General features: G+C 47.1%; 1 protein-coding gene across 1 annotated transcript in view; it reads left to right on the top strand.

Annotated features, from left to right (window-relative positions):
* Positions 1–19,149, top strand: part of LOC113525104 (protein HIRA) — a 45,517-nt gene that overhangs the window by 2,735 nt on the left and 23,633 nt on the right. The window contains exons 5-7 of the mRNA XM_034299179.2: positions 463–557; positions 674–769; positions 896–1,056. Coding sequence (XP_034155070.2) covers positions 463–557; positions 674–769; positions 896–1,056 — 352 coding nt within the window. The remainder of the gene's footprint in view (positions 1–462; positions 558–673; positions 770–895; positions 1,057–19,149) is intronic.

Raw genomic sequence — 19,149 nt, 5'->3', positions numbered from 1 at the left:
GATCGGACCAGACGGGCCTTCACTCCCTGCGTGCATCAGTGAGCCTTGGGAGCCCATGACCCTCTCACTGGTCCACCGGTTGTCCTTCCTTGGACCACTTTTGGTAGGTTCTAACCACTGCACACTGGGAACACCCCACAACACCTGCTGTTCTGGAGATGCTCTGACCCACTCGTCTAGACATCACAATCTGGACCTTGTGGAAAAAAGTCACTCAGATCCTTACGCTTGCCCATTTTTCCTGTTTCCAACACATCAGCTTCGAGAACTGACTGTTCGCTTGCTGCCTAATAAATCCCTCACCTTTACAGGAGCCACTGTAACGAGATAATCAGTTATTCACTTCACCTGTTAGTGGGTTTAATGATATGGCTGATTGGTGTATATATTTATATGTTTATGTGTGTGTGTACACACAGACTGTACACTCTAACACCTCATTGGTGTGTGTGTGTGTTTCAGGTTTATAGGTCCGAGTACAGTGTTTGGGTCGAGCAGTAAACTGGCCAATGTGGAGCAGTGGAGGTGTGTGACCATCCTGAGGAACCACACAGGAGGTGTGTGTGTGTGTTGTTCTTTGTGTTTAGACATTATTATCAATATAATGAATTAATTTTGACTGGTAATCTTTAGTTCTGTGCATAAGTATGGTGTGTGTGTGTGTGTGTTTAAGATGTGATGGATGTGGCCTGGTCTCCTCATGACGTGTGGCTCGCCTCCTGTAGTGTGGACAACACCATCGTCATCTGGAACGCTCGCAAATTCCCAGGTCAGTGAGGGGTAAGGGCACTAGGGTCCTGAGTAGGGTGCTGGTGGAACAGAGGTAGGGTGTTAGGAAGCTAGTGTATTAACTGTGTGTGTGTGTGTGTGTGTGTGTGTGTGTGTGTGTGTGTAGAGATGGTGATCTCTCTCTCAGCTCACTCGGGCCTAGTGAAGGGATTATCGTGGGATCCTGTAGGGAAGTATGTGGCGTCTCAGGCAGACGATCGCAGCCTGAAAGTGTGGAGAACCATCGACTGGCAGCTGGAGGCCAACATCACTAAACCCTTCACTGAGGTACACACACACACACACACACTTTCCTGAGTTCAAACATGCACCATATCTTCATGCCACTGGTTTTCTGCTCAGATCCTGTCTCTGCTCCCTCACCTGGGAAGTGGATGTTAGGTTCCTCATTAGCTGGTTTGGTGAGTTAGAGCAGGACAGTACTCAGTACTCAGTACTCGGTGAGTTAGGTCAGTACTCAGTACTCGGTGAGTTAGGTCAGTACTCAGTACTCGGTGAGTTAGGTCAGTACTCAGTACTCGGTGAGTTAGGTCAGTGCTCAGTGAGTTAGGTCAGTGCTCTGTACTCAGTGAGTTAGGTCAGTGCTCTGTACTCAGTACTCAGTGAGTTAGGTCAGTGCTCAGTACTCAGTGCTCAGTACTCAGTGAGTTAGGTCAGTACTCAGTGAGTTAGGTCAGTGCTCTGTACTCAGTGAGTTAGGTCAGTACTCAGTGCTCAGTACTCAGTGAGTTAGGTCAGTGCTCAGTACTCAGTGCTCAGTACTCAGTGAGTTAGGTCAGTGCTCAGTACTCAGTACTCAGTGAGTTAGGTCAGTGCTCTGTACTCAGTACTCAGTGAGTTAGGTCAGTACTCAGTGAGTTAGGTCAGTGCTCTGTACTCAGTACTCAGTGAGTTAGGTCAGTGCTCAGTACTCAGTGAGTTAGGTCAGTGCTCTGTACTCAGTACTCAGTGAGTTAGGTCAGTGCTCAGTACTCAGTACTCAGTGAGTTAGGTCAGTGCTCTGTACTCAGTACTCAGTGAGTTAGGTCAGTGCTCAGTACTCAGTGAGTTAGGTCAGTGCTCTGTACTCAGTACTCAGTGAGTTAGGTCAGTGCTCAGTACTCAGTACTCAGTGAGTTAGGTCAGTGCTCTGTACTCAGTACTCAGTGAGTTAGGTCAGTACTCAGTGAGTTAGGTCATTGCTCAGTACTCAGTACTCAGTGAGTTAGGTCAGTGCTCTGTACTCAGTACTCAGTGAGTTAGGTCAGTACTCAGTGAGTTAGGTCAGTACTCAGTGAGTTAGGTCAGTACTCAGTGAGTTAGGTCATTGCTCAGTACTCAGTGAGTTAGGTCAGTGCTCTGTACTCAGTACTCAGTGAGTTAGGTCAGTACTCAGTGAGTTAGGTCATTGCTCAGTACTCAGTACTCAGTGAGTTAGGTCAGTGCTCTGTACTCAGTACTCAGTGAGTTAGGTCAGTACTCAGTGAGTTAGGTCAGTACTCAGTGAGTTAGGTCATTGCTCAGTACTCAGTGAGTTAGGTCAGTGCTCAGTACTCAGTACTCAGTGAGTTAGGTCAGTACTCAGTGAGTTAGGTCAGTGCTCAGTACTCAGTACTCAGTGAGTTAGGTCAGTACTCAGTGAGTTAGGTCAGTACTCAGTGAGTTAGGTCAGTACTCAGTGAGTTAGGTCAGTGCTCAGTACTCAGTGAGTTAGGTCAGTACTCAGTACTCAGTGAGTTAGGTCAGTACTCAGTGAGTTAGGTCAGTGCTCTGTACTCAGTACTCAGTGAGTTAGGTCAGTGCTCTGTACTCAGTACTCAGTGAGTTAGGTCAGTACTCAGTGAGTTAGGTCAGTGCTCAGTGAGTTAGGTCAGTGCTCAGTACTCAGTACTCAGTGAGTTAGGTCAGTACTCAGTGAGTTAGGTCAGTGCTCAGTACTCAGTACTCAGTGAGTTAGGTCAGTGCTCAGTGAGTTAGGTCAGTGCTCAGTACTCAGTACTCAGTGAGTTAGGTCAGTACTCAGTGAGTTAGGTCAGTACTCAGTACTCAGTACTCAGTGAGTTAGGTCAGTACTCAGTGAGTTAGGTCAGTACTCAGTGAGTTAGGTCATTGCTCAGTACTCAGTACTCAGTGAGTTAGGACAGTGCTCTGTACTCAGTGAGTTAGGTCAGTACTCAGTGAGTTAGGTCAGTGCTCAGTACTCAGTACTCAGTGAGTTAGGTCAGTACTCAGTACTCAGTGAGTTAGGACAGTGCTCTGTACTCAGTACTCAATGAGTTAGGTCAGTGCTCAGTACTCAGTGCTCAGTGAGTTAGGTCAGTGCTCAGTGAGTTAGGTCAGTACTAAGTGAGTTAGGTCAGTACTCAGTACTCAGTGAGTTAGGTCAGTACTCAGTGAGTTAGGTCAGTACTCAGTGAGTTAGGTCATTGCTCAGTACTCAGTGAGTTAGGTCAGTGCTCAGTACTCAGTGAGTTAGGTCAGTACTCAGTACTCAGTGAGTTAGGTCAGTGCTCAGTGAGTTAGGGCAGTACTAAGTGAGTTAGGTCAGTGCTCAGTACTCAGTGAGTTAGGTCAGTACTAAGTGAGTTAGGTCAGTGCTCTGTACTCAGTACTCAGTGAGTTAGGTCAGTGCTCTGTACTCAGTACTCAGTGAGTTAGGTCAGTACTCAGTGAGTTAGGTCAGTACTCAGTACTCAGTGAGTTAGGTCAGTACTCAGTACTCAGTGAGTTAGGTCAGTACTCAGTACTCAGTGAGTTAGGTCAGTACTAAGTGAGTTAGGTCAGTGCTCAGTGCTCAGTACTCAGTGAGTTAGGTCAGTGCTCTGTACTCAGTACTCAGTGAGTTAGGTCAGTACTCAGTGAGTTAGGTCAGTACTCAGTGAGTTAGGTCAGTACTCAGTGAGTTAGGTCAGTACTCAGTACTCAGTGAGTTAGGTCAGTACTCAGTACTCAGTGAGTTAGGTCAGTACTCAGTGAGTTAGGTCAGTACTCAGTACTCAGTGAGTTAGGTCAGTACTCAGTGAGTTAGGTCAGTGCACAGTACTCAGTGAGTTAGGTCAGTGCACAGTACTCAGTGAGTTAGGTCAGTGCACAGTACTCAGTGAGTTAGGTCAGTGCACAGTACTCAGTGAGTTAGGTCAGTACTCTGTACTCAGTGAGTTAGGTCAGTGCTCAGTACTCAGTGAGTTAGGTCAGTACTCAGTGAGTTAGGTCAGTACTCAGTGAGTTAGGTCAGTGCTCAGTGCTCTGTACTCAGTGAGTTAGGTCAGTACTCAGTACTCAGTGAGTTAGGTCAGTACTCAGTGAGTTAGGTCATTGCTCAGTACTCAATGAGTTAGGTCAGTGCTCAGTACTCAGTGAGTTAGGTCAGTGCTCAGTGAGTTAGGTCAGTGCTCAGTGCTCAGTGAGTTAGGTCAGTGCTCAGTACTCAGTGAGTTAGGTCAGTGCACAGTACTCAGTGAGTTAGGTCAGTACTCTGTACTCAGTGAGTTAGGTCAGTACTCTGTACTCAGTGAGTTAGGTCAGTGCTCTGTACTCAGTGAGTTAGGTCAGTACTCAGTGAGTTAGGTCAGTACTCAGTGAGTTAGGTCAGTACTCAGTGAGTTAGGTCAGTGCTCAGTGCTCTGTACTCAGTGAGTTAGGTCAGTGCTCTGTACTCAGTGAGTTAGGTCAGTACTCAGTACTCAGTGAGTTAGGTCAGTACTCAGTACTCAGTGAGTTAGGTCAGTACTCAGTGAGTTAGGTCATTGCTCAGTACTCAGTGAGTTAGGTCAGTGCTCAGTACTCAGTGAGTTAGGTCAGTGCTCAGTGAGTTAGGTCAGTGCTCAGTGCTCAGTGAGTTAGGTCAGTGCTCAGTACTCAGTGAGTTAGGTCAGTGCTCAGTGAGTTAGGTCAGTGCTCAGTGAGTTAGGTCAGTACTCAGTGAGTTAGGTCAGTACTCAGTGAGTTAGGTCAGTGCTCAGTACTCAGTGCTTAGTACTCAGTGAGTTAGGTCAGTGCTCAGTGAGTTAGGTCAGTGCTCAGTGAGTTAGGTCAGTACTCAGTACTCAGTGAGTTAGGTCAGTGCTCAGTACTCAGTGAGTTAGGTCAGTACTCAGTACTCAGTGAGTTAGGTCAGTGCTCAGTACTCAGTGAGTTAGGTCAGTACTCAGTGAGTTAGGTCAGTGCTCAGTACTCAGTGCTTAGTACTCAGTGAGTTAGGTCAGTGCTCAGTACTCAGTGAGTTAGGTCAGTACTCAGTGAGTTAGGTCAGTGCTCAGTACTCAGTGCTTAGTACTCAGTGAGTTAGGTCAGTGGTCAGTGAGTTAGGTCAGTGGTCAGTGAGTTAGGTCAGTGGTCAGTGAGTTAGGTCAGTGCTCAGTGAGTTAGGTCAGTATTCAGTGAGTTAGGTCAGTATTCAGTAAGTTAGGTCAGTGCTCAGTACTCAGTGAGTTAGGTCAGTGCTCAGTGAGTTAGGTCAGTGCTCAGTACTCAGTGAGTTAGGTCAGTGCTCAGTGAGTTAGGTCAGTGCTCAGTACTCAGTGCTCAGTGAGTTAGGTCAGTGCTCAGTGAGTTAGGTCAGTGCTCAGTACTCAGTGAGTTAGGTCAGTGCTCTGTACTCAGTGCTCAGTACTCAGTGAGTTAGGTCAGTGCTCAGTACTCAGTGCTCAGTACTCAGTGAGTTAGGTCAGTACTCAGTGAGTTAGGTCAGTGCTCAGTACTCAGTGAGTTAGGTCAGTGCTCAGTACTCAGTGCTCAGTACTCAGTGAGTTAGGTCAGTGCTCAGTACTCAGTGCTTAGTGCTCAGTGAGTTAGGTCAGTGCTCAGTACTCAGTGAGTTAGGTCAGTACTCAGTACTCAGTGAGTTAGGTCAGTGCTCAGTACTCAGTGAGTTAGGTCAGTACTCAGTGAGTTAGGTCAGTGCTCAGTACTCAGTGCTTAGTACTCAGTGAGTTAGGTCAGTGCTCAGTGAGTTAGGTCAGTGCTCAGTACTCAGTGAGTTAGGTCAGTGCTCAGTACTCAGTGCTCTGTACTCAGTGAGTTAGGTCAGTACTCAGTGAGTTAGGTCAGTGCTCAGTACTCAGTGAGTTAGGTCAGTACTCAGTGAGTTAGGTCAGTGCTCAGTACTCAGTGCTTAGTACTCAGTGAGTTAGGTCAGTGGTCAGTGAGTTAGGTCAGTGCTCAGTGAGTTAGGTCAGTGCTCAGTGAGTTAGGTCAGTATTCAGTGAGTTAGGTCAGTATTCAGTAAGTTAGGTCAGTGCTCAGTACTCAGTGAGTTAGGTCAGTGCTCAGTGAGTTAGGTCAGTGCTCAGTACTCAGTGAGTTAGGTCAGTGCTCAGTACTCAGTGCTCAGTGAGTTAGGTCAGTGCTCAGTGAGTTAGGTCAGTGCTCAGTACTCAGTGAGTTAGGTCAGTGCTCTGTACTCAGTGCTCAGTACTCAGTGAGTTAGGTCAGTGCTCTGTACTCAGTGCTCAGTACTCAGTGAGTTAGGTCAGTACTCAGTGAGTTAGGTCAGTACTCAGTGAGTTAGGTCAGTACTCAGTGAGTTAGGTCAGTGCTCAGTACTCAGTGCTTAGTACTCAGTGAGTTAGGTCAGTGCTCAGTGAGTTAGGTCAGTGCTCAGTGAGTTAGGTCAGTACTCAGTACTCAGTGAGTTAGGTCAGTGCTCAGTACTCAGTGCTCAGTACTCAGTGAGTTAGGTCAGTACTCAGTACTCAGTGAGTTAGGTCAGTACTCAGTGAGTTAGGTCAGTGCTCAGTACTCAGTGCTTAGTACTCAGTGAGTTAGGTCAGTGGTCAGTGAGTTAGGTCAGTGCTCAGTACTCAGTGAGTTAGGTCAGTGCTCAGTGAGTTAGGTCAGTGCTCAGTACTCAGTGCTCAGTGAGTTAGGTCAGTGCTCAGTGAGTTAGGTCAGTGCTCAGTACTCAGTGAGTTAGGTCAGTGCTCTGTACTCAGTACTCAATGAGTTAGGTCAGTGCTCAGTACTCAGTACTCAGTGAGTTAGGTCAGTGCTCAGTACTCAGTGAGTTAGGTCAGTGCTCTGTACTCAGTACTCAGTGAGTTAGGTCAGTGCTCAGTACTCAGTACTCAGTGAGTTAGGTCAGTGCTCTGTACTCAGTACTCAGTGAGTTAGGTCAGTACTCAGTGAGTTAGGTCATTGCTCAGTACTCAGTACTCAGTGAGTTAGGTCAGTGCTCTGTACTCAGTGAGTTAGGTCAGTGCTCAGTACTCAGTGCTCAGTGAGTTAGGTCAGTGCTCAGTGAGTTAGGTCAGTGCTCAGTACTCAGTGCTCCGTGAGTTAGGTCAGTGCTCAGTGAGTTAGGTCAGTGCTCAGTACTCAGTGAGTTAGGTCAGTGCTCTGTACTCAGTACTCAATGAGTTAGGTCAGTGCTCAGTACTCAGTACTCAGTGAGTTAGGTCAGTGCTCAGTACTCAGTGAGTTAGGTCAGTGCTCTGTACTCAGTACTCAGTGAGTTAGGTCAGTGCTCAGTACTCAGTACTCAGTGAGTTAGGTCAGTGCTCTGTACTCAGTACTCAGTGAGTTAGGTCAGTACTCAGTGAGTTAGGTCATTGCTCAGTACTCAGTACTCAGTGAGTTAGGTCAGTGCTCTGTACTCAGTGAGTTAGGTCAGTGCTCAGTACTCAGTGCTCAGTGAGTTAGGTCAGTGCTCAGTGAGTTAGGTCAGTGCTCAGTACTCAGTGCTCAGTGAGTTAGGTCAGTGCTCAGTGAGTTAGGTCAGTGCTCAGTACTCAGTGAGTTAGGTCAGTGCTCTGTACTCAGTACTCAATGAGTTAGGTCAGTGCTCAGTACTCAGTACTCAGTGAGTTAGGTCAGTGCTCAGTACTCAGTGAGTTAGGTCAGTGCTCTGTACTCAGTACTCAGTGAGTTAGGTCAGTGCTCAGTACTCAGTACTCAGTGAGTTAGGTCAGTGCTCAGTACTCAGTGAGTTAGGTCAGTGCTCAGTGAGTTAGGTCAGTGCTCAGTACTCAGTGAGTTAGGTCAGTGCTCAGTGAGTTAGGTCAGTGCTCAGTACTCAGTGCTCAGTGAGTTAGGTCAGTGCTCAGTGAGTTAGGTCAGTGCTCAGTACTCAGTGAGTTAGGTCAGTGCTCTGTACTCAGTGCTCAGTACTCAGTGAGTTAGGTCAGTGCTCAGTACTCAGTGCTCAGTACTCAGTGAGTTAGGTCAGTACTCAGTGAGTTAGGTCAGTGCTCAGTACTCAGTGAGTTAGGTCAGTGCTCAGTACTCAGTGCTCAGTACTCAGTGAGTTAGGTCAGTGCTCAGTACTCAGTGCTTAGTGCTCAGTGAGTTAGGTCAGTGCTCAGTACTCAGTGAGTTAGGTCAGTACTCAGTACTCAGTGAGTTAGGTCAGTGCTCAGTACTCAGTGAGTTAGGTCAGTGCTCTGTACTCAGTACTCAATGAGTTAGGTCAGTGCTCTGTACTCAGTACTCAGTGAGTTAGGTCAGTGCTCTGTACTCAGTACTCAGTGAGTTAGGTCAGTGCTCAGTACTCAGTACTCAGTGAGTTAGGTCAGTGCTCAGTACTCAGTGAGTTAGGTCAGTGCTCAGTGAGTTAGGTCAGTGCTCAGTACTCAGTGAGTTAGGTCAGTGCTCAGTGAGTTAGGTCAGTACTCAGTGAGTTAGGTCATTGCTCAGTACTCAGTGAGTTAGGTCATTGCTCAGTACTCAGTGAGTTAGGTCAGTGCTCAGTACTCAGTGAGTTAGGTCAGTACTCAGTACTCAGTGAGTTAGGTCAGTGCTCAGTACTCAGTGCTCAGTGAGTTAGGTCAGTACTAAGTGAGTTAGGTCAGTGCTCAGTACTCAGTGAGTTAGGTCAGTACTAAGTGAGTTAGGTCAGTGCTCTGTACTCAGTACTCAGTGAGTTAGGTCAGTGCTCTGTACTCAGTACTCAGTGAGTTAGGTCAGTGCTCAGTACTCAGTGAGTTAGGTCAGTACTCAGTACTCAGTGAGTTAGGTCAGTGCTCAGTACTCAGTGCTCAGTGAGTTAGGTCAGTGCTCAGTGAGTTAGGTCAGTGCTCAGTACTCAGTGCTCAGTGAGTTAGGTCAGTGCTCAGTGAGTTAGGTCAGTGCTCAGTACTCAGTGAGTTAGGTCAGTGCTCTGTACTCAGTACTCAATGAGTTAGGTCAGTGCTCAGTACTCAGTACTCAGTGAGTTAGGTCAGTGCTCAGTACTCAGTGAGTTAGGTCAGTGCTCTGTACTCAGTACTCAGTGAGTTAGGTCAGTGCTCAGTACTCAGTACTCAGTGAGTTAGGTCAGTGCTCTGTACTCAGTACTCAGTGAGTTAGGTCAGTACTCAGTGAGTTAGGTCAGTACTCAGTACTCAGTGAGTTAGGTCAGTGCTCAGTACTCAGTACTCAGTGAGTTAGGTCAGTACTCAGTACTCAGTGAGTTAGGTCAGTGCTCTGTACTCAGTACTCAGTGAGTTAGGTCAGTGCTCAGTACTCAGTGAGTTAGGTCAGTGCTCTGTACTCAGTACTCAGTGAGTTAGGTCAGTACTCAGTACTCAGTGAGTTAGGACAGTGCTCTGTACTCAGTACTCAGTGAGTTAGGTCAGTACTCAGTGAGTTAGGTCAGTACTCAGTGAGTTAGGTCATTGCTCAGTACTCAGTGAGTTAGGTCAGTGCTCAGTACTCAGTACTCAGTGAGTTAGGTCAGTACTCAGTACTCAGTGAGTTAGGTCAGTGCTCAGTACTCAGTACTCAGTGAGTTAGGTCAGTACTCAGTACTCAGTGAGTTAGGTCAGTGCTCTGTACTCAGTACTCAGTGAGTTAGGTCAGTGCTCAGTACTCAGTGAGTTAGGTCAGTGCTCTGTACTCAGTACTCAGTGAGTTAGGTCAGTGCTCAGTACTCAGTGAGTTAGGTCAGTGCTCAGTGAGTTAGGTCAGTACTCAGTGAGTTAGGTCAGTATTCAGTAAGTTAGGTCAGTGCTCAGTACTCAGTGAGTTAGGTCAGTGCTCAGTGAGTTAGGTCAGTGCTCTGTACTCAGTGAGTTAGGTCAGTACTCAGTGCTCAGTACTCAGTGAGTTAGGTCAGTGCTCAGTACTCAGTGCTCAGTACTCAGTGAGTTAGGTCAGTACTCAGTACTCAGTGAGTTAGGTCAGTGCTCAGTACTCAGTACTCAGTGAGTTAGGTCAGTGCTCTGTACTCAGTACTCAGTGAGTTAGGTCAGTACTCAGTGAGTTAGGTCAGTACTCAGTGAGTTAGGTCAGTACTCAGTACTCAGTACTCAGTGAGTTAGGTCAGTGCTCTGTACTCAGTACTCAGTGAGTTAGGTCAGTACTCAGTGAGTTAGGTCAGTACTCAGTGAGTTAGGTCATTGCTCAGTACTCAGTGAGTTAGGTCAGTGCTCAGTACTCAGTACTCAGTGAGTTAGGTCAGTACTCAGTGAGTTAGGTCAGTACTCAGTGAGTTAGGTCAGTGCTCAGTACTCAGTGAGTTAGGTCAGTGCTCAGTACTCAGTGAGTTAGGTCAGTGCTCAGTACTCAGTGAGTTAGGTCAGTGCTCAGTACTCAGTGAGTTAGGTCAGTGCTCAGTACTCAGTGCTCAGTACTCAGTGAGTTAGGTCAGTGCTCAGTACTCAGTGCTTAGTGCTCAGTGAGTTAGGTCAGTGCTCAGTACTCAGTGCTTAGTGCTCAGTGAGTTAGGTCAGTGCTCAGTACTCAGTGAGTTAGGTCAGTACTCAGTACTCAGTGAGTTAGGTCAGTGCTCAGTACTCAGTACTCAGTACTCAGTGAGTTAGGTCAGTGCTCAGTACTCAGTGCTTAGTGCTCATTGAGTTAGGTCAGTGCTCAGTACTCAGTGAGTTAGGTCAGTACTCAGTACTCAGTGAGTTAGGTCAGTGCTCAGTACTCAGTGAGTTAGGTCAGTACTCAGTGAGTTAGGTCAGTGCTCAGTACTCAGTGCTTAGTACTCAGTGAGTTAGGTCAGTGCTCAGTGAGTTAGGTCAGTGCTCAGTACTCAGTGAGTTAGGTCAGTGCTCAGTACTCAGTGCTCTGTACTCAGTGAGTTAGGTCAGTACTCAGTGAGTTAGGTCAGTGCTCAGTACTCAGTGAGTTAGGTCAGTACTCAGTGAGTTAGGTCAGTGCTCAGTACTCAGTCCTCAGTACTCAGTGAGTTAGGTCAGTGCTCAGTACTCAGTGCTCAGTACTCAGTGAGTTAGGTCAGTGCTCAGTACTCAGTGCTCAGTACTCAGTGAGTTAGGTCAGTGCTCAGTACTCAGTGAGTTAGGTCAGTGCTCAGTACTCAGTGAGTTAGGTCAGTGCTCAGTACTCAGTGAGTTAGGTCAGTGCTCAGTACTCAGTGCTCAGTACTCAGTGAGTTAGGTCAGTACTCAGTGAGTTAGGTCAGTGCTCAGTACTCAGTACTCAGTGAGTTAGGTCAGTGCTCAGTACTCAGTGAGTTAGGCCAGTGCTCAGTACTCAGTGAGTTAGGTCAGTACTCAGTGCTCAGTACTCAGTGAGTTAGGTCAGTACTCAGTGAGTTAGGTCAGTACTCAGTGCTCAGTACTCAGTGAGTTAGGTCAGTGCTCAGTACTCAGTACTCAGTGAGTTAGGTCAGTGCTCAGTACTCAGTGAGTTAGGTCAGTGCTCAGTACTCAGTGAGTTAGGTCAGTGCTCAGTACTCAGTGAGTTAGGTCAGTGCTCAGTACTCAGTGAGTTAGGTCAGTGCTCAGTACTCAGTGAGTTAGGTCAGTGCTCAGTACTCAGTGCTCAGTACTCAGTGAGTTAGGTCAGTACTCAGTGAGTTAGGTCAGTATTCAGTGCTCAGTACTCAGTGAGTTAGGTCAGTACTCAGTGAGTTAGGTCAGTGCTCAGTACTCAGTGAGTTAGGTCAGTGCTCAGTACTCAGTGCTCTGTACTCAGTGAGTTAGGTCAGTACTCAGTGAGTTAGGTCAGTACTCAGTACTCAGTGAGTTAGGTCAGTGCTCAGTACTCAGTGAGTTAGGTCAGTACTCAGTGAGTTAGGTCAGTGCTCAGTACTCAGTGCTTAGTACTCAGTGAGTTAGGTCAGTGCTCAGTGAGTTAGGTCAGTACTCAGTGAGTTAGGTCAGTGCTCAGTACTCAGTGAGTTAGGTCAGTGCTCAGTGAGTTAGGTCAGTGCTCAGTACTCAGTGCTCAGTACTCAGTGAGTTTGGTCAGTGCTCAGTACTCAGTGCTCAGTGAGTTAGGTCAGTGCTCAGTGAGTTAGGTCAGTGCTCAGTACTCAGTGAGTTAGGTCAGTGCTCTGTACTCAGTGCTCAGTACTCAGTGAGTTATGTCAGTGCTCAGTACTCAGTGCTCAGTACTCAGTGAGTTAGGTCAGTGCTCAGTGAGTTAGGTCAGTGCTCAGTACTCAGTGAGTTAGGTCAGTGCTCAGTACTCAGTGAGTTAGGTCAGTGCTCAGTACTCAGTGCTCAGTACTCAGTGAGTTAGGTCAGTGCTCAGTACTCAGTGAGTTAGGTCAGTACTCAGTGAGTTAGGTCTGTACTCAGTGCTCAGTACTCAGTGAGTTAGGTCAGTGCTCAGTACTCAGTGAGTTAGGTCAGTGCTCAGTACTCAGTGAGTTAGGTCAGTGCTCAGTACTCAGTGAGTTAGGTCAGTGCTCAGTACTCAGTGAGTTAGGTCAGTGCTCAGTACTCAGTGCTCAGTACTCAGTGAGTTAGGTCAGTGCTCAGTACTCAGTACTCAGTGAGTTAGGTCAGTGCTCAGTACTCAGTGAGTTAGGTCAGTACTCAGTGAGTTAGGTCAGTACTCAGTGAGTTAGGTCAGTACTCAGTGAGTTAGGTCAGTACTCAGTACTCAGTGAGTTAGGTCAGTACTCAGTGAGTTAGGTCAGTGCTCAGTACTCAGTGAGTTAGGTCAGTGCTCAGTACTCAGTGCTCAGTGCTCAGTACTCAGCGAGTTAGGTCAGTACTCTGTACTCAGTACTCAGTGAGTTAGGTCAGTGCTCAGTACTCAGTACTCAGTGAGTTAGGTCAGTACTCAGTGAGTTAGGTCAGTACTCAGTACTCAGTGAGTTAGGTCAGTACTCAGTACTCAGTGAGTTAGGTCAGTACTAATTGAGTTAGGTCAGTGCTCAGTGCTCAGTGCTCAGTACTCAGCGAGTTAGGTCAGTACTCTGTACTCAGTACTCAGTGAGTTAGGTCAGTGCTCTGTACTCAGTACTCAGTGAGTTAGGTCAGTACTCAGTGAGTTAGGTCAGTACTCAGTGAGTTAGGTCAGTACTCAGTACTCAGTGAGTTAGGTCAGTACTCAGTACTCAGTGAGTTAGGTCAGTACTCAGTACTCAGTGAGTTAGGTCAGTACTCAGTGAGTTAGGTCAGTACTCAGTACTCAGTGAGTTAGGTCAGTACTCAGTGAGTTAGGTCAGTGCACAGTACTCAGTGAGTTAGGTCAGTGCACAGTACTCAGTGAGTTAGGTCAGTGCACAGTACTCAGTGAGTTAGGTCAGTACTCTGTACTCAGTGAGTTAGGTCAGTGCTCAGTACTCAGTGAGTTAGGTCAGTACTCAGTGAGTTAGGTCAGTACTCAGTGAGTTAGGTCAGTGCTCAGTGCTCTGTACTCAGTGAGTTAGGTCAGTACTCAGTACTCAGTGAGTTAGGTCAGTACTCAGTGAGTTAGGTCATTGCTCAGTACTCAATGAGTTAGGTCAGTGCTCAGTACTCAGTGAGTTAGGTCAGTGCTCAGTGAGTTAGGTCAGTGCTCAGTGCTCAGTGAGTTAGGTCAGTGCTCAGTACTCAGTGAGTTAGGTCAGTGCACAGTACTCAGTGAGTTAGGTCAGTACTCTGTACTCAGTGAGTTAGGTCAGTGCTCAGTGCTCAATGAGTTAGGTCAGTGCTCAGTACTCAGTGAGTTAGGTCAGTGCTCAGTGAGTTAGGTCAGTACTCTGTACTCAGTGAGTTAGGTCAGTGCTCTGTACTCAGTGAGTTAGGTCAGTGCTCTGTACTCAGTGAGTTAGGTCAGTACTCAGTGAGTTAGGTCAGTACTCAGTGAGTTAGGTCAGTACTCAGTGAGTTAGGTCAGTGCTCAGTGCTCTGTACTCAGTGAGTTAGGTCAGTGCTCTGTACTCAGTGAGTTAGGTCAGTACTCAGTACTCAGTGAGTTAGGTCAGTACTCAGTGAGTTAGGTCATTGCTCAGTACTCAGTGAGTTAGGTCAGTGCTCAGTACTCAGTGAGTTAGGTCAGTGCTCAGTGAGTTAGGTCAGTGCTCAGTGCTCAGTGAGTTAGGTCAGTGCTCAGTACTCAGTGAGTTAGGTCAGTGCTCAGTGAGTTAGGTCAGTGCTCAGTGAGTTAGGTCAGTACTCAGTGAGTTAGGTCAGTGCTCAGTGAGTTAGGTCAGTGCTCAGTACTCAGTGCTTAGTACTCAGTGAGTTAGGTCAGTGCTCAGTGAGTTAGGTCAGTGCTCAGTGAGTTAGGTCAGTACTCAGTACTCAGTGAGTTAGGTCAGTGCTCAGTACTCAGTGAGTTAGGTCAGTACTCAGTACTCAGTGAGTTAGGTCAGTGCTCAGTACTCAGTGAGTTAGGTCAGTACTCAGTGAGTTAGGTCAGTGCTCAGTACTCAGTGCTTAGTACTCAGTGAGTTAGGTCAGTGCTCAGTACTCAGTGAGTTAGGTCAGTACTCAGTGAGTTAGGTCAGTGCTCAGTACTCAGTGCTTAGTACTCAGTGAGTTAGGTCAGTGGTCAGTGAGTTAGGTCAGTGGTCAGTGAGTTAGGTCAGTGGTCAGTGAGTTAGGTCAGTGCTCAGTGAGTTAGGTCAGTATTCAGTGAGTTAGGTCAGTATTCAGTAAGTTAGGTCAGTGCTCAGTACTCAGTGCTCAGTGCTCAGTACTCAGCGAGTTAGGTCAGTACTCTGTACTCAGTACTCAGTGAGTTAGGTCAGTGCTCTGTACTCAGTACTCAGTGAGTTAGGTCAGTACTCAGTGAGTTAGGTCAGTACTCAGTACTCAGTGAGTTAGGTCAGTACTCAGTACTCAGTGAGTTAGGTCAGTACTAAGTGAGTTAGGTCAGTGCTCAGTGCTCAGTACTCAGTGAGTTAGGTCAGTGCTCTGTACTCAGTACTCAGTGAGTTAGGTCAGTACTCAGTGAGTTAGGTCAGTACTCAGTGAGTTAGGTCAGTACTCAGTGAGTTAGGTCAGTACTCAGTACTCAGTGAGTTAGGTCAGTACTCAGTACTCAGTGAGTTAGGTCAGTACTCAGTACTCAGTGAGTTAGGTCAGTACTCAGTGAGTTAGGTCAGTACTCAGTACTCAGTGAGTTAGGTCAGTACTCAGTGAGTTAGGTCAGTGCACAGTACTCAGTGAGTTAGGTCAGTGCACAGTACTCAGTGAGTTAGGTCAGTACTCTGTACTCAGTGAGTTAGGTCAGTGCTCAGTACTCAGTGAGTTAGGTCAGTACTCAGTGAGTTAGGTCAGTACTCAGTGAGTTAGGTCAGTGCTCAGTGCTCTGTACTCAGTGAGTTAGGTCAGTACTCAGTGAGTTAGGTCAGTACTCACTGAGTTAGGTCAGTACTCACTGAGTTAGGTCAGTGCTCAGTGAGTTAGGTCAGTGCTCAGTACTCAGTGAGTTAGGTCAGTGCTCAGTACTCAGTGCTCAGTGCTCAGTACTCAGCGAGTTAGGTCAGTACTCTGTACTCAGTACTCAGTGAGTTAGGTCAGTGCTCTGTACTCAGTACTCAGTGAGTTAGGTCAGTACTCAGTGAGTTAGGTCAGTACTCAGTACTCAGTGAGTTAGGTCAGTACTCAGTACTCAGTGAGTTAGGTCAGTACTAAGTGAGTTAGGTCAGTGCTCAGTGCTCAGTACTCAGTGAGTTAGGTCAGTGCTCTGTACTCAGTACTCAGTGAGTTAGGTCAGTACTCAGTGAGTTAGGTCAGTACTCAGTGAGTTAGGTCAGTACTCAGTGAGTTAGGTCAGTACTCAGTACTCAGTGAGTTAGGTCAGTACTCAGTACTCAGTGAGTTAGGTCAGTACTCAGTGAGTTAGGTCAGTGCACAGTACTCAGTGAGTTAGGTCAGTGCACAGTACTCAGTGAGTTAGGTCAGTGCACAGTACTCAGTGAGTTAGGTCAGTGCACAGTACTCAGTGAGTTAGGTCAGTACTCTGTACTCAGTGAGTTAGGTCAGTGCTCAGTACTCAGTGAGTTAGGTCAGTACTCAGTGAGTTAGGTCAGTACTCAGTGAGTTAGGTCAGTGCTCAGTGCTCTGTACTCAGTGAGTTAGGTCAGTACTCAGTACTCAGTGAGTTAGGTCAGTACTCAGTGAGTTAGGTCATTGCTCAGTACTCAGTGAGTTAGGTCAGTGCTCAGTGAGTTAGGTCAGTGCTCAGTGCTCAGTGAGTTAGGTCAGTGCTCAGTACTCAGTGAGTTAGGTCAGTGCACAGTACTCAGTGAGTTAGGTCAGTACTCTGTACTCAGTGAGTTAGGTCAGTACTCTGTACTCAGTGAGTTAGGTCAGTGCTCTGTACTCAGTGAGTTAGGTCAGTACTCAGTGAGTTAGGTCAGTACTCAGTGAGTTAGGTCAGTGCTCAGTGCTCTGTACTCAGTGAGTTAGGTCAGTGCTCTGTACTCAGTGAGTTAGGTCAGTACTCAGTACTCAGTGAGTTAGGTCAGTACTCAGTGAGTTAGGTCATTGCTCAGTACTCAGTGAGTTAGGTCAGTGCTCAGTACTCAGTGAGTTAGGTCAGTGCTCAGTGAGTTAGGTCAGTGCTCAGTACTCAGTGAGTTAGGTCAGTACTCAGTACTCAGTGAGTTAGGTCAGTACTCAGTGAGTTAGGTCAGTGCTCAGTGAGTTAGGTCAGTGCTCAGTACTCAGTGCTCAGTGCTCAGTACTCAGCGAGTTAGGTCAGTACTCTGTACTCAGTACTCAGTGAGTTAGGTCAGTGCTCTGTACTCAGTACTCAGTGAGTTAGGTCAGTACTCAGTGAGTTAGGTCAGTACTCAGTACTCAGTGAGTTAGGTCAGTACTCAGTACTCAGTGAGTTAGGTCAGTACTCAGTGAGTTAGGTCAGTGCTCTGTACTCAGTACTCAGTGAGTTAGGTCAGTACTCAGTGAGTTAGGTCAGTACTCAGTGAGTTAGGTCAGTACTCAGTGAGTTAGGTCAGTACTCAGTACTCAGTGAGTTAGGTCAGTACTCAGTACTCAGTGAGTTAGGTCAGTACTCAGTGAGTTAGGTCAGTACTCAGTACTCAGTGAGTTAGGTCAGTACTCAGTGAGTTAGGTCAGTGCACAGTACTCAGTGAGTTAGGTCAGTGCACAGTACTCAGTGAGTTAGGTCAGTGCACAGTACTCAGTGAGTTAGGTCAGTGCTCAGTACTCAGTGAGTTAGGTCAGTACTCAGTGAGTTAGGTCAGTACTCAGTGAGTTAGGTCAGTGCTCAGTGCTCTGTACTCAGTGAGTTAGGTCAGTACTCAGTACTCAGTGAGTTAGGTCAGTACTCAGTGATTTAGGTCAGTGCTCAGTGAGTTAGGTCAGTGCTCAGTACTCAGTGAGTTAGGTCAGTGCTCAGTACTCAGTGCTCAGTGCTCAGTACTCAGCGAGTTAGGTCAGTGCTCAGTACTCAGTGAGTTAGGTCAGTACTCAGTACTCAGTGAGTTAGGTCAGTGCTCAGTACTCAGTGAGTTAGGTCAGTACTCAGTGAGTTAGGTCAGTGCTCAGTACTCAGTGCTTAGTACTCAGTGAGTTAGGTCAGTGCTCAGTGAGTTAGGTCAGTGCTCAGTACTCAGTGAGTTAGGTCAGTGCTCAGTACTCAGTGCTCTGTACTCAGTGAGTTAGGTCAGTACTCAGTGAGTTAGGTCAGTGCTCAGTACTCATTGAGTTAGGTCAGTACTCAGTGAGTTAGGTCAGTGCTCAGTACTCAGTGCTTAGTACTCAGTGAGTTAGGTCAGTGGTCAGTGAGTTAGGTCAGTGGTCAGTGAGTTAGGTCAGTGCTCAGTGAGTTAGGTCAGTGCTCAGTGAGTTAGGTCAGTATTCAGTGAGTTAGGTCAGTATTCAGTAAGTTAGGTCAGTGCTCAGTACTCAGTGAGTTAGGTCAGTGCTCAGTGAGTTAGGTCAGTGCTCAGTACTCAGTGAGTTAGGTCAGTGCTCAGTACTCAGTGCTCAGTGAGTTAGGTCAGTGCTCAGTGAGTTAGGTCAGTGCTCAGTACTCAGTGAGTTAGGTCAGTGCTCTGTACTCAGTGCTCAGTACTCAGTGAGTTAGGTCAGTGCTCAGTACTCAGTGCTCAGTACTCAGTGAGTTAGGTCAGTGCTCAGTGAGTTAGGTCAGTGCTCAGTGCTCAGTGAGTTAGGTCAGTGCTCAGTACTCAGTGAGTTAGGTCAGTGCTCAGTACTCAGTGAGTTAGGTCAGTGCTCAGTACTCAGTGAGTTAGGTCAGTGCTCAGTACTCAGTGCTCAGTACTCAGTGAGTTAGGTCAGTGCTCAGTACTCAGTGCTTAGTGCTCAGTGAGTTAGGTCAGTGCTCAGTACTCAGTGAGTTAGGTCAGTGCTCAGTACTCAGTGAGTTAGGTCAGTACTCAGTGAGTTAGGTCAGTGCTCAGTACTCAGTGCTTAGTACTCAGTGAGTTAGGTCAGTGCTCAGTGAGTTAGGTCAGTGCTCAGTACTCAGTGAGTTAGGTCAGTGCTCAGTACTCAGTGCTCTGTACTCAGTGAGTTAGGTCAGTACTCAGTGAGTTAGGTCAGTGCTCAGTACTCAGTGAGTTAGGTCAGTACTCAGTGAGTTAGGTCAGTGCTCAGTACTCAGTCCTCAGTACTCAGTGAGTTAGGTCAGTGCTCAGTACTCAGTGCTCAGTACTCAGTGAGTTAGGTCAGTGCTCAGTACTCAGTGCTCAGTACTCAGTGAGTTAGGTCAGTGCTCAGTACTCAGTGAGTTAGGTCAGTGCTCAGTACTCAGTGAGTTAGGTCAGTGCTCAGTACTCAGTGAGTTAGGTCAGTGCTCAGTACTCAGTGCTCAGTACTCAGTGAGTTAGGTCAGTACTCAGTGAGTTAGGTCAGTGCTCAGTACTCAGTACTCAGTGAGTTAGGTCAGTGCTCAGTACTCAGTGAGTTAGGCCAGTGCTCAGTACTCAGTGAGTTAGGTCAGTACTCAGTGCTCAGTACTCAGTGAGTTAGGTCAGTACTCAGTGAGTTAGGTCAGTACTCAGTGCTCAGTACTCAGTGAGTTAGGTCAGTGCTCAGTACTCAGTACTCAGTGAGTTAGGTCAGTGCTCAGTACTCAGTGAGTTAGGTCAGTGCTCAGTACTCAGTGAGTTAGGTCAGTGATCAGTACTCAGTGCTCAGTACTCAGTGAGTTAGGTCAGTACTCAGTGAGTTAGGTCAGTATTCAGTGCTCAGTACTCAGTGAGTTAGGTCAGTACTCAGTGAGTTAGGTCAGTGCTCAGTACTCAGTGAGTTAGGTCAGTGCTCAGTACTCAGTGCT

This window comes from Pangasianodon hypophthalmus, chromosome 24, assembly GCF_027358585.1.
Source record: "Pangasianodon hypophthalmus isolate fPanHyp1 chromosome 24, fPanHyp1.pri, whole genome shotgun sequence".
In the NCBI taxonomy this organism is placed as follows: domain Eukaryota; kingdom Metazoa; phylum Chordata; class Actinopteri; order Siluriformes; family Pangasiidae; genus Pangasianodon; species Pangasianodon hypophthalmus.
Note: the sequence above shows the minus strand (reverse complement) of the source record. Positions and strands in the feature narration are given on the sequence as shown.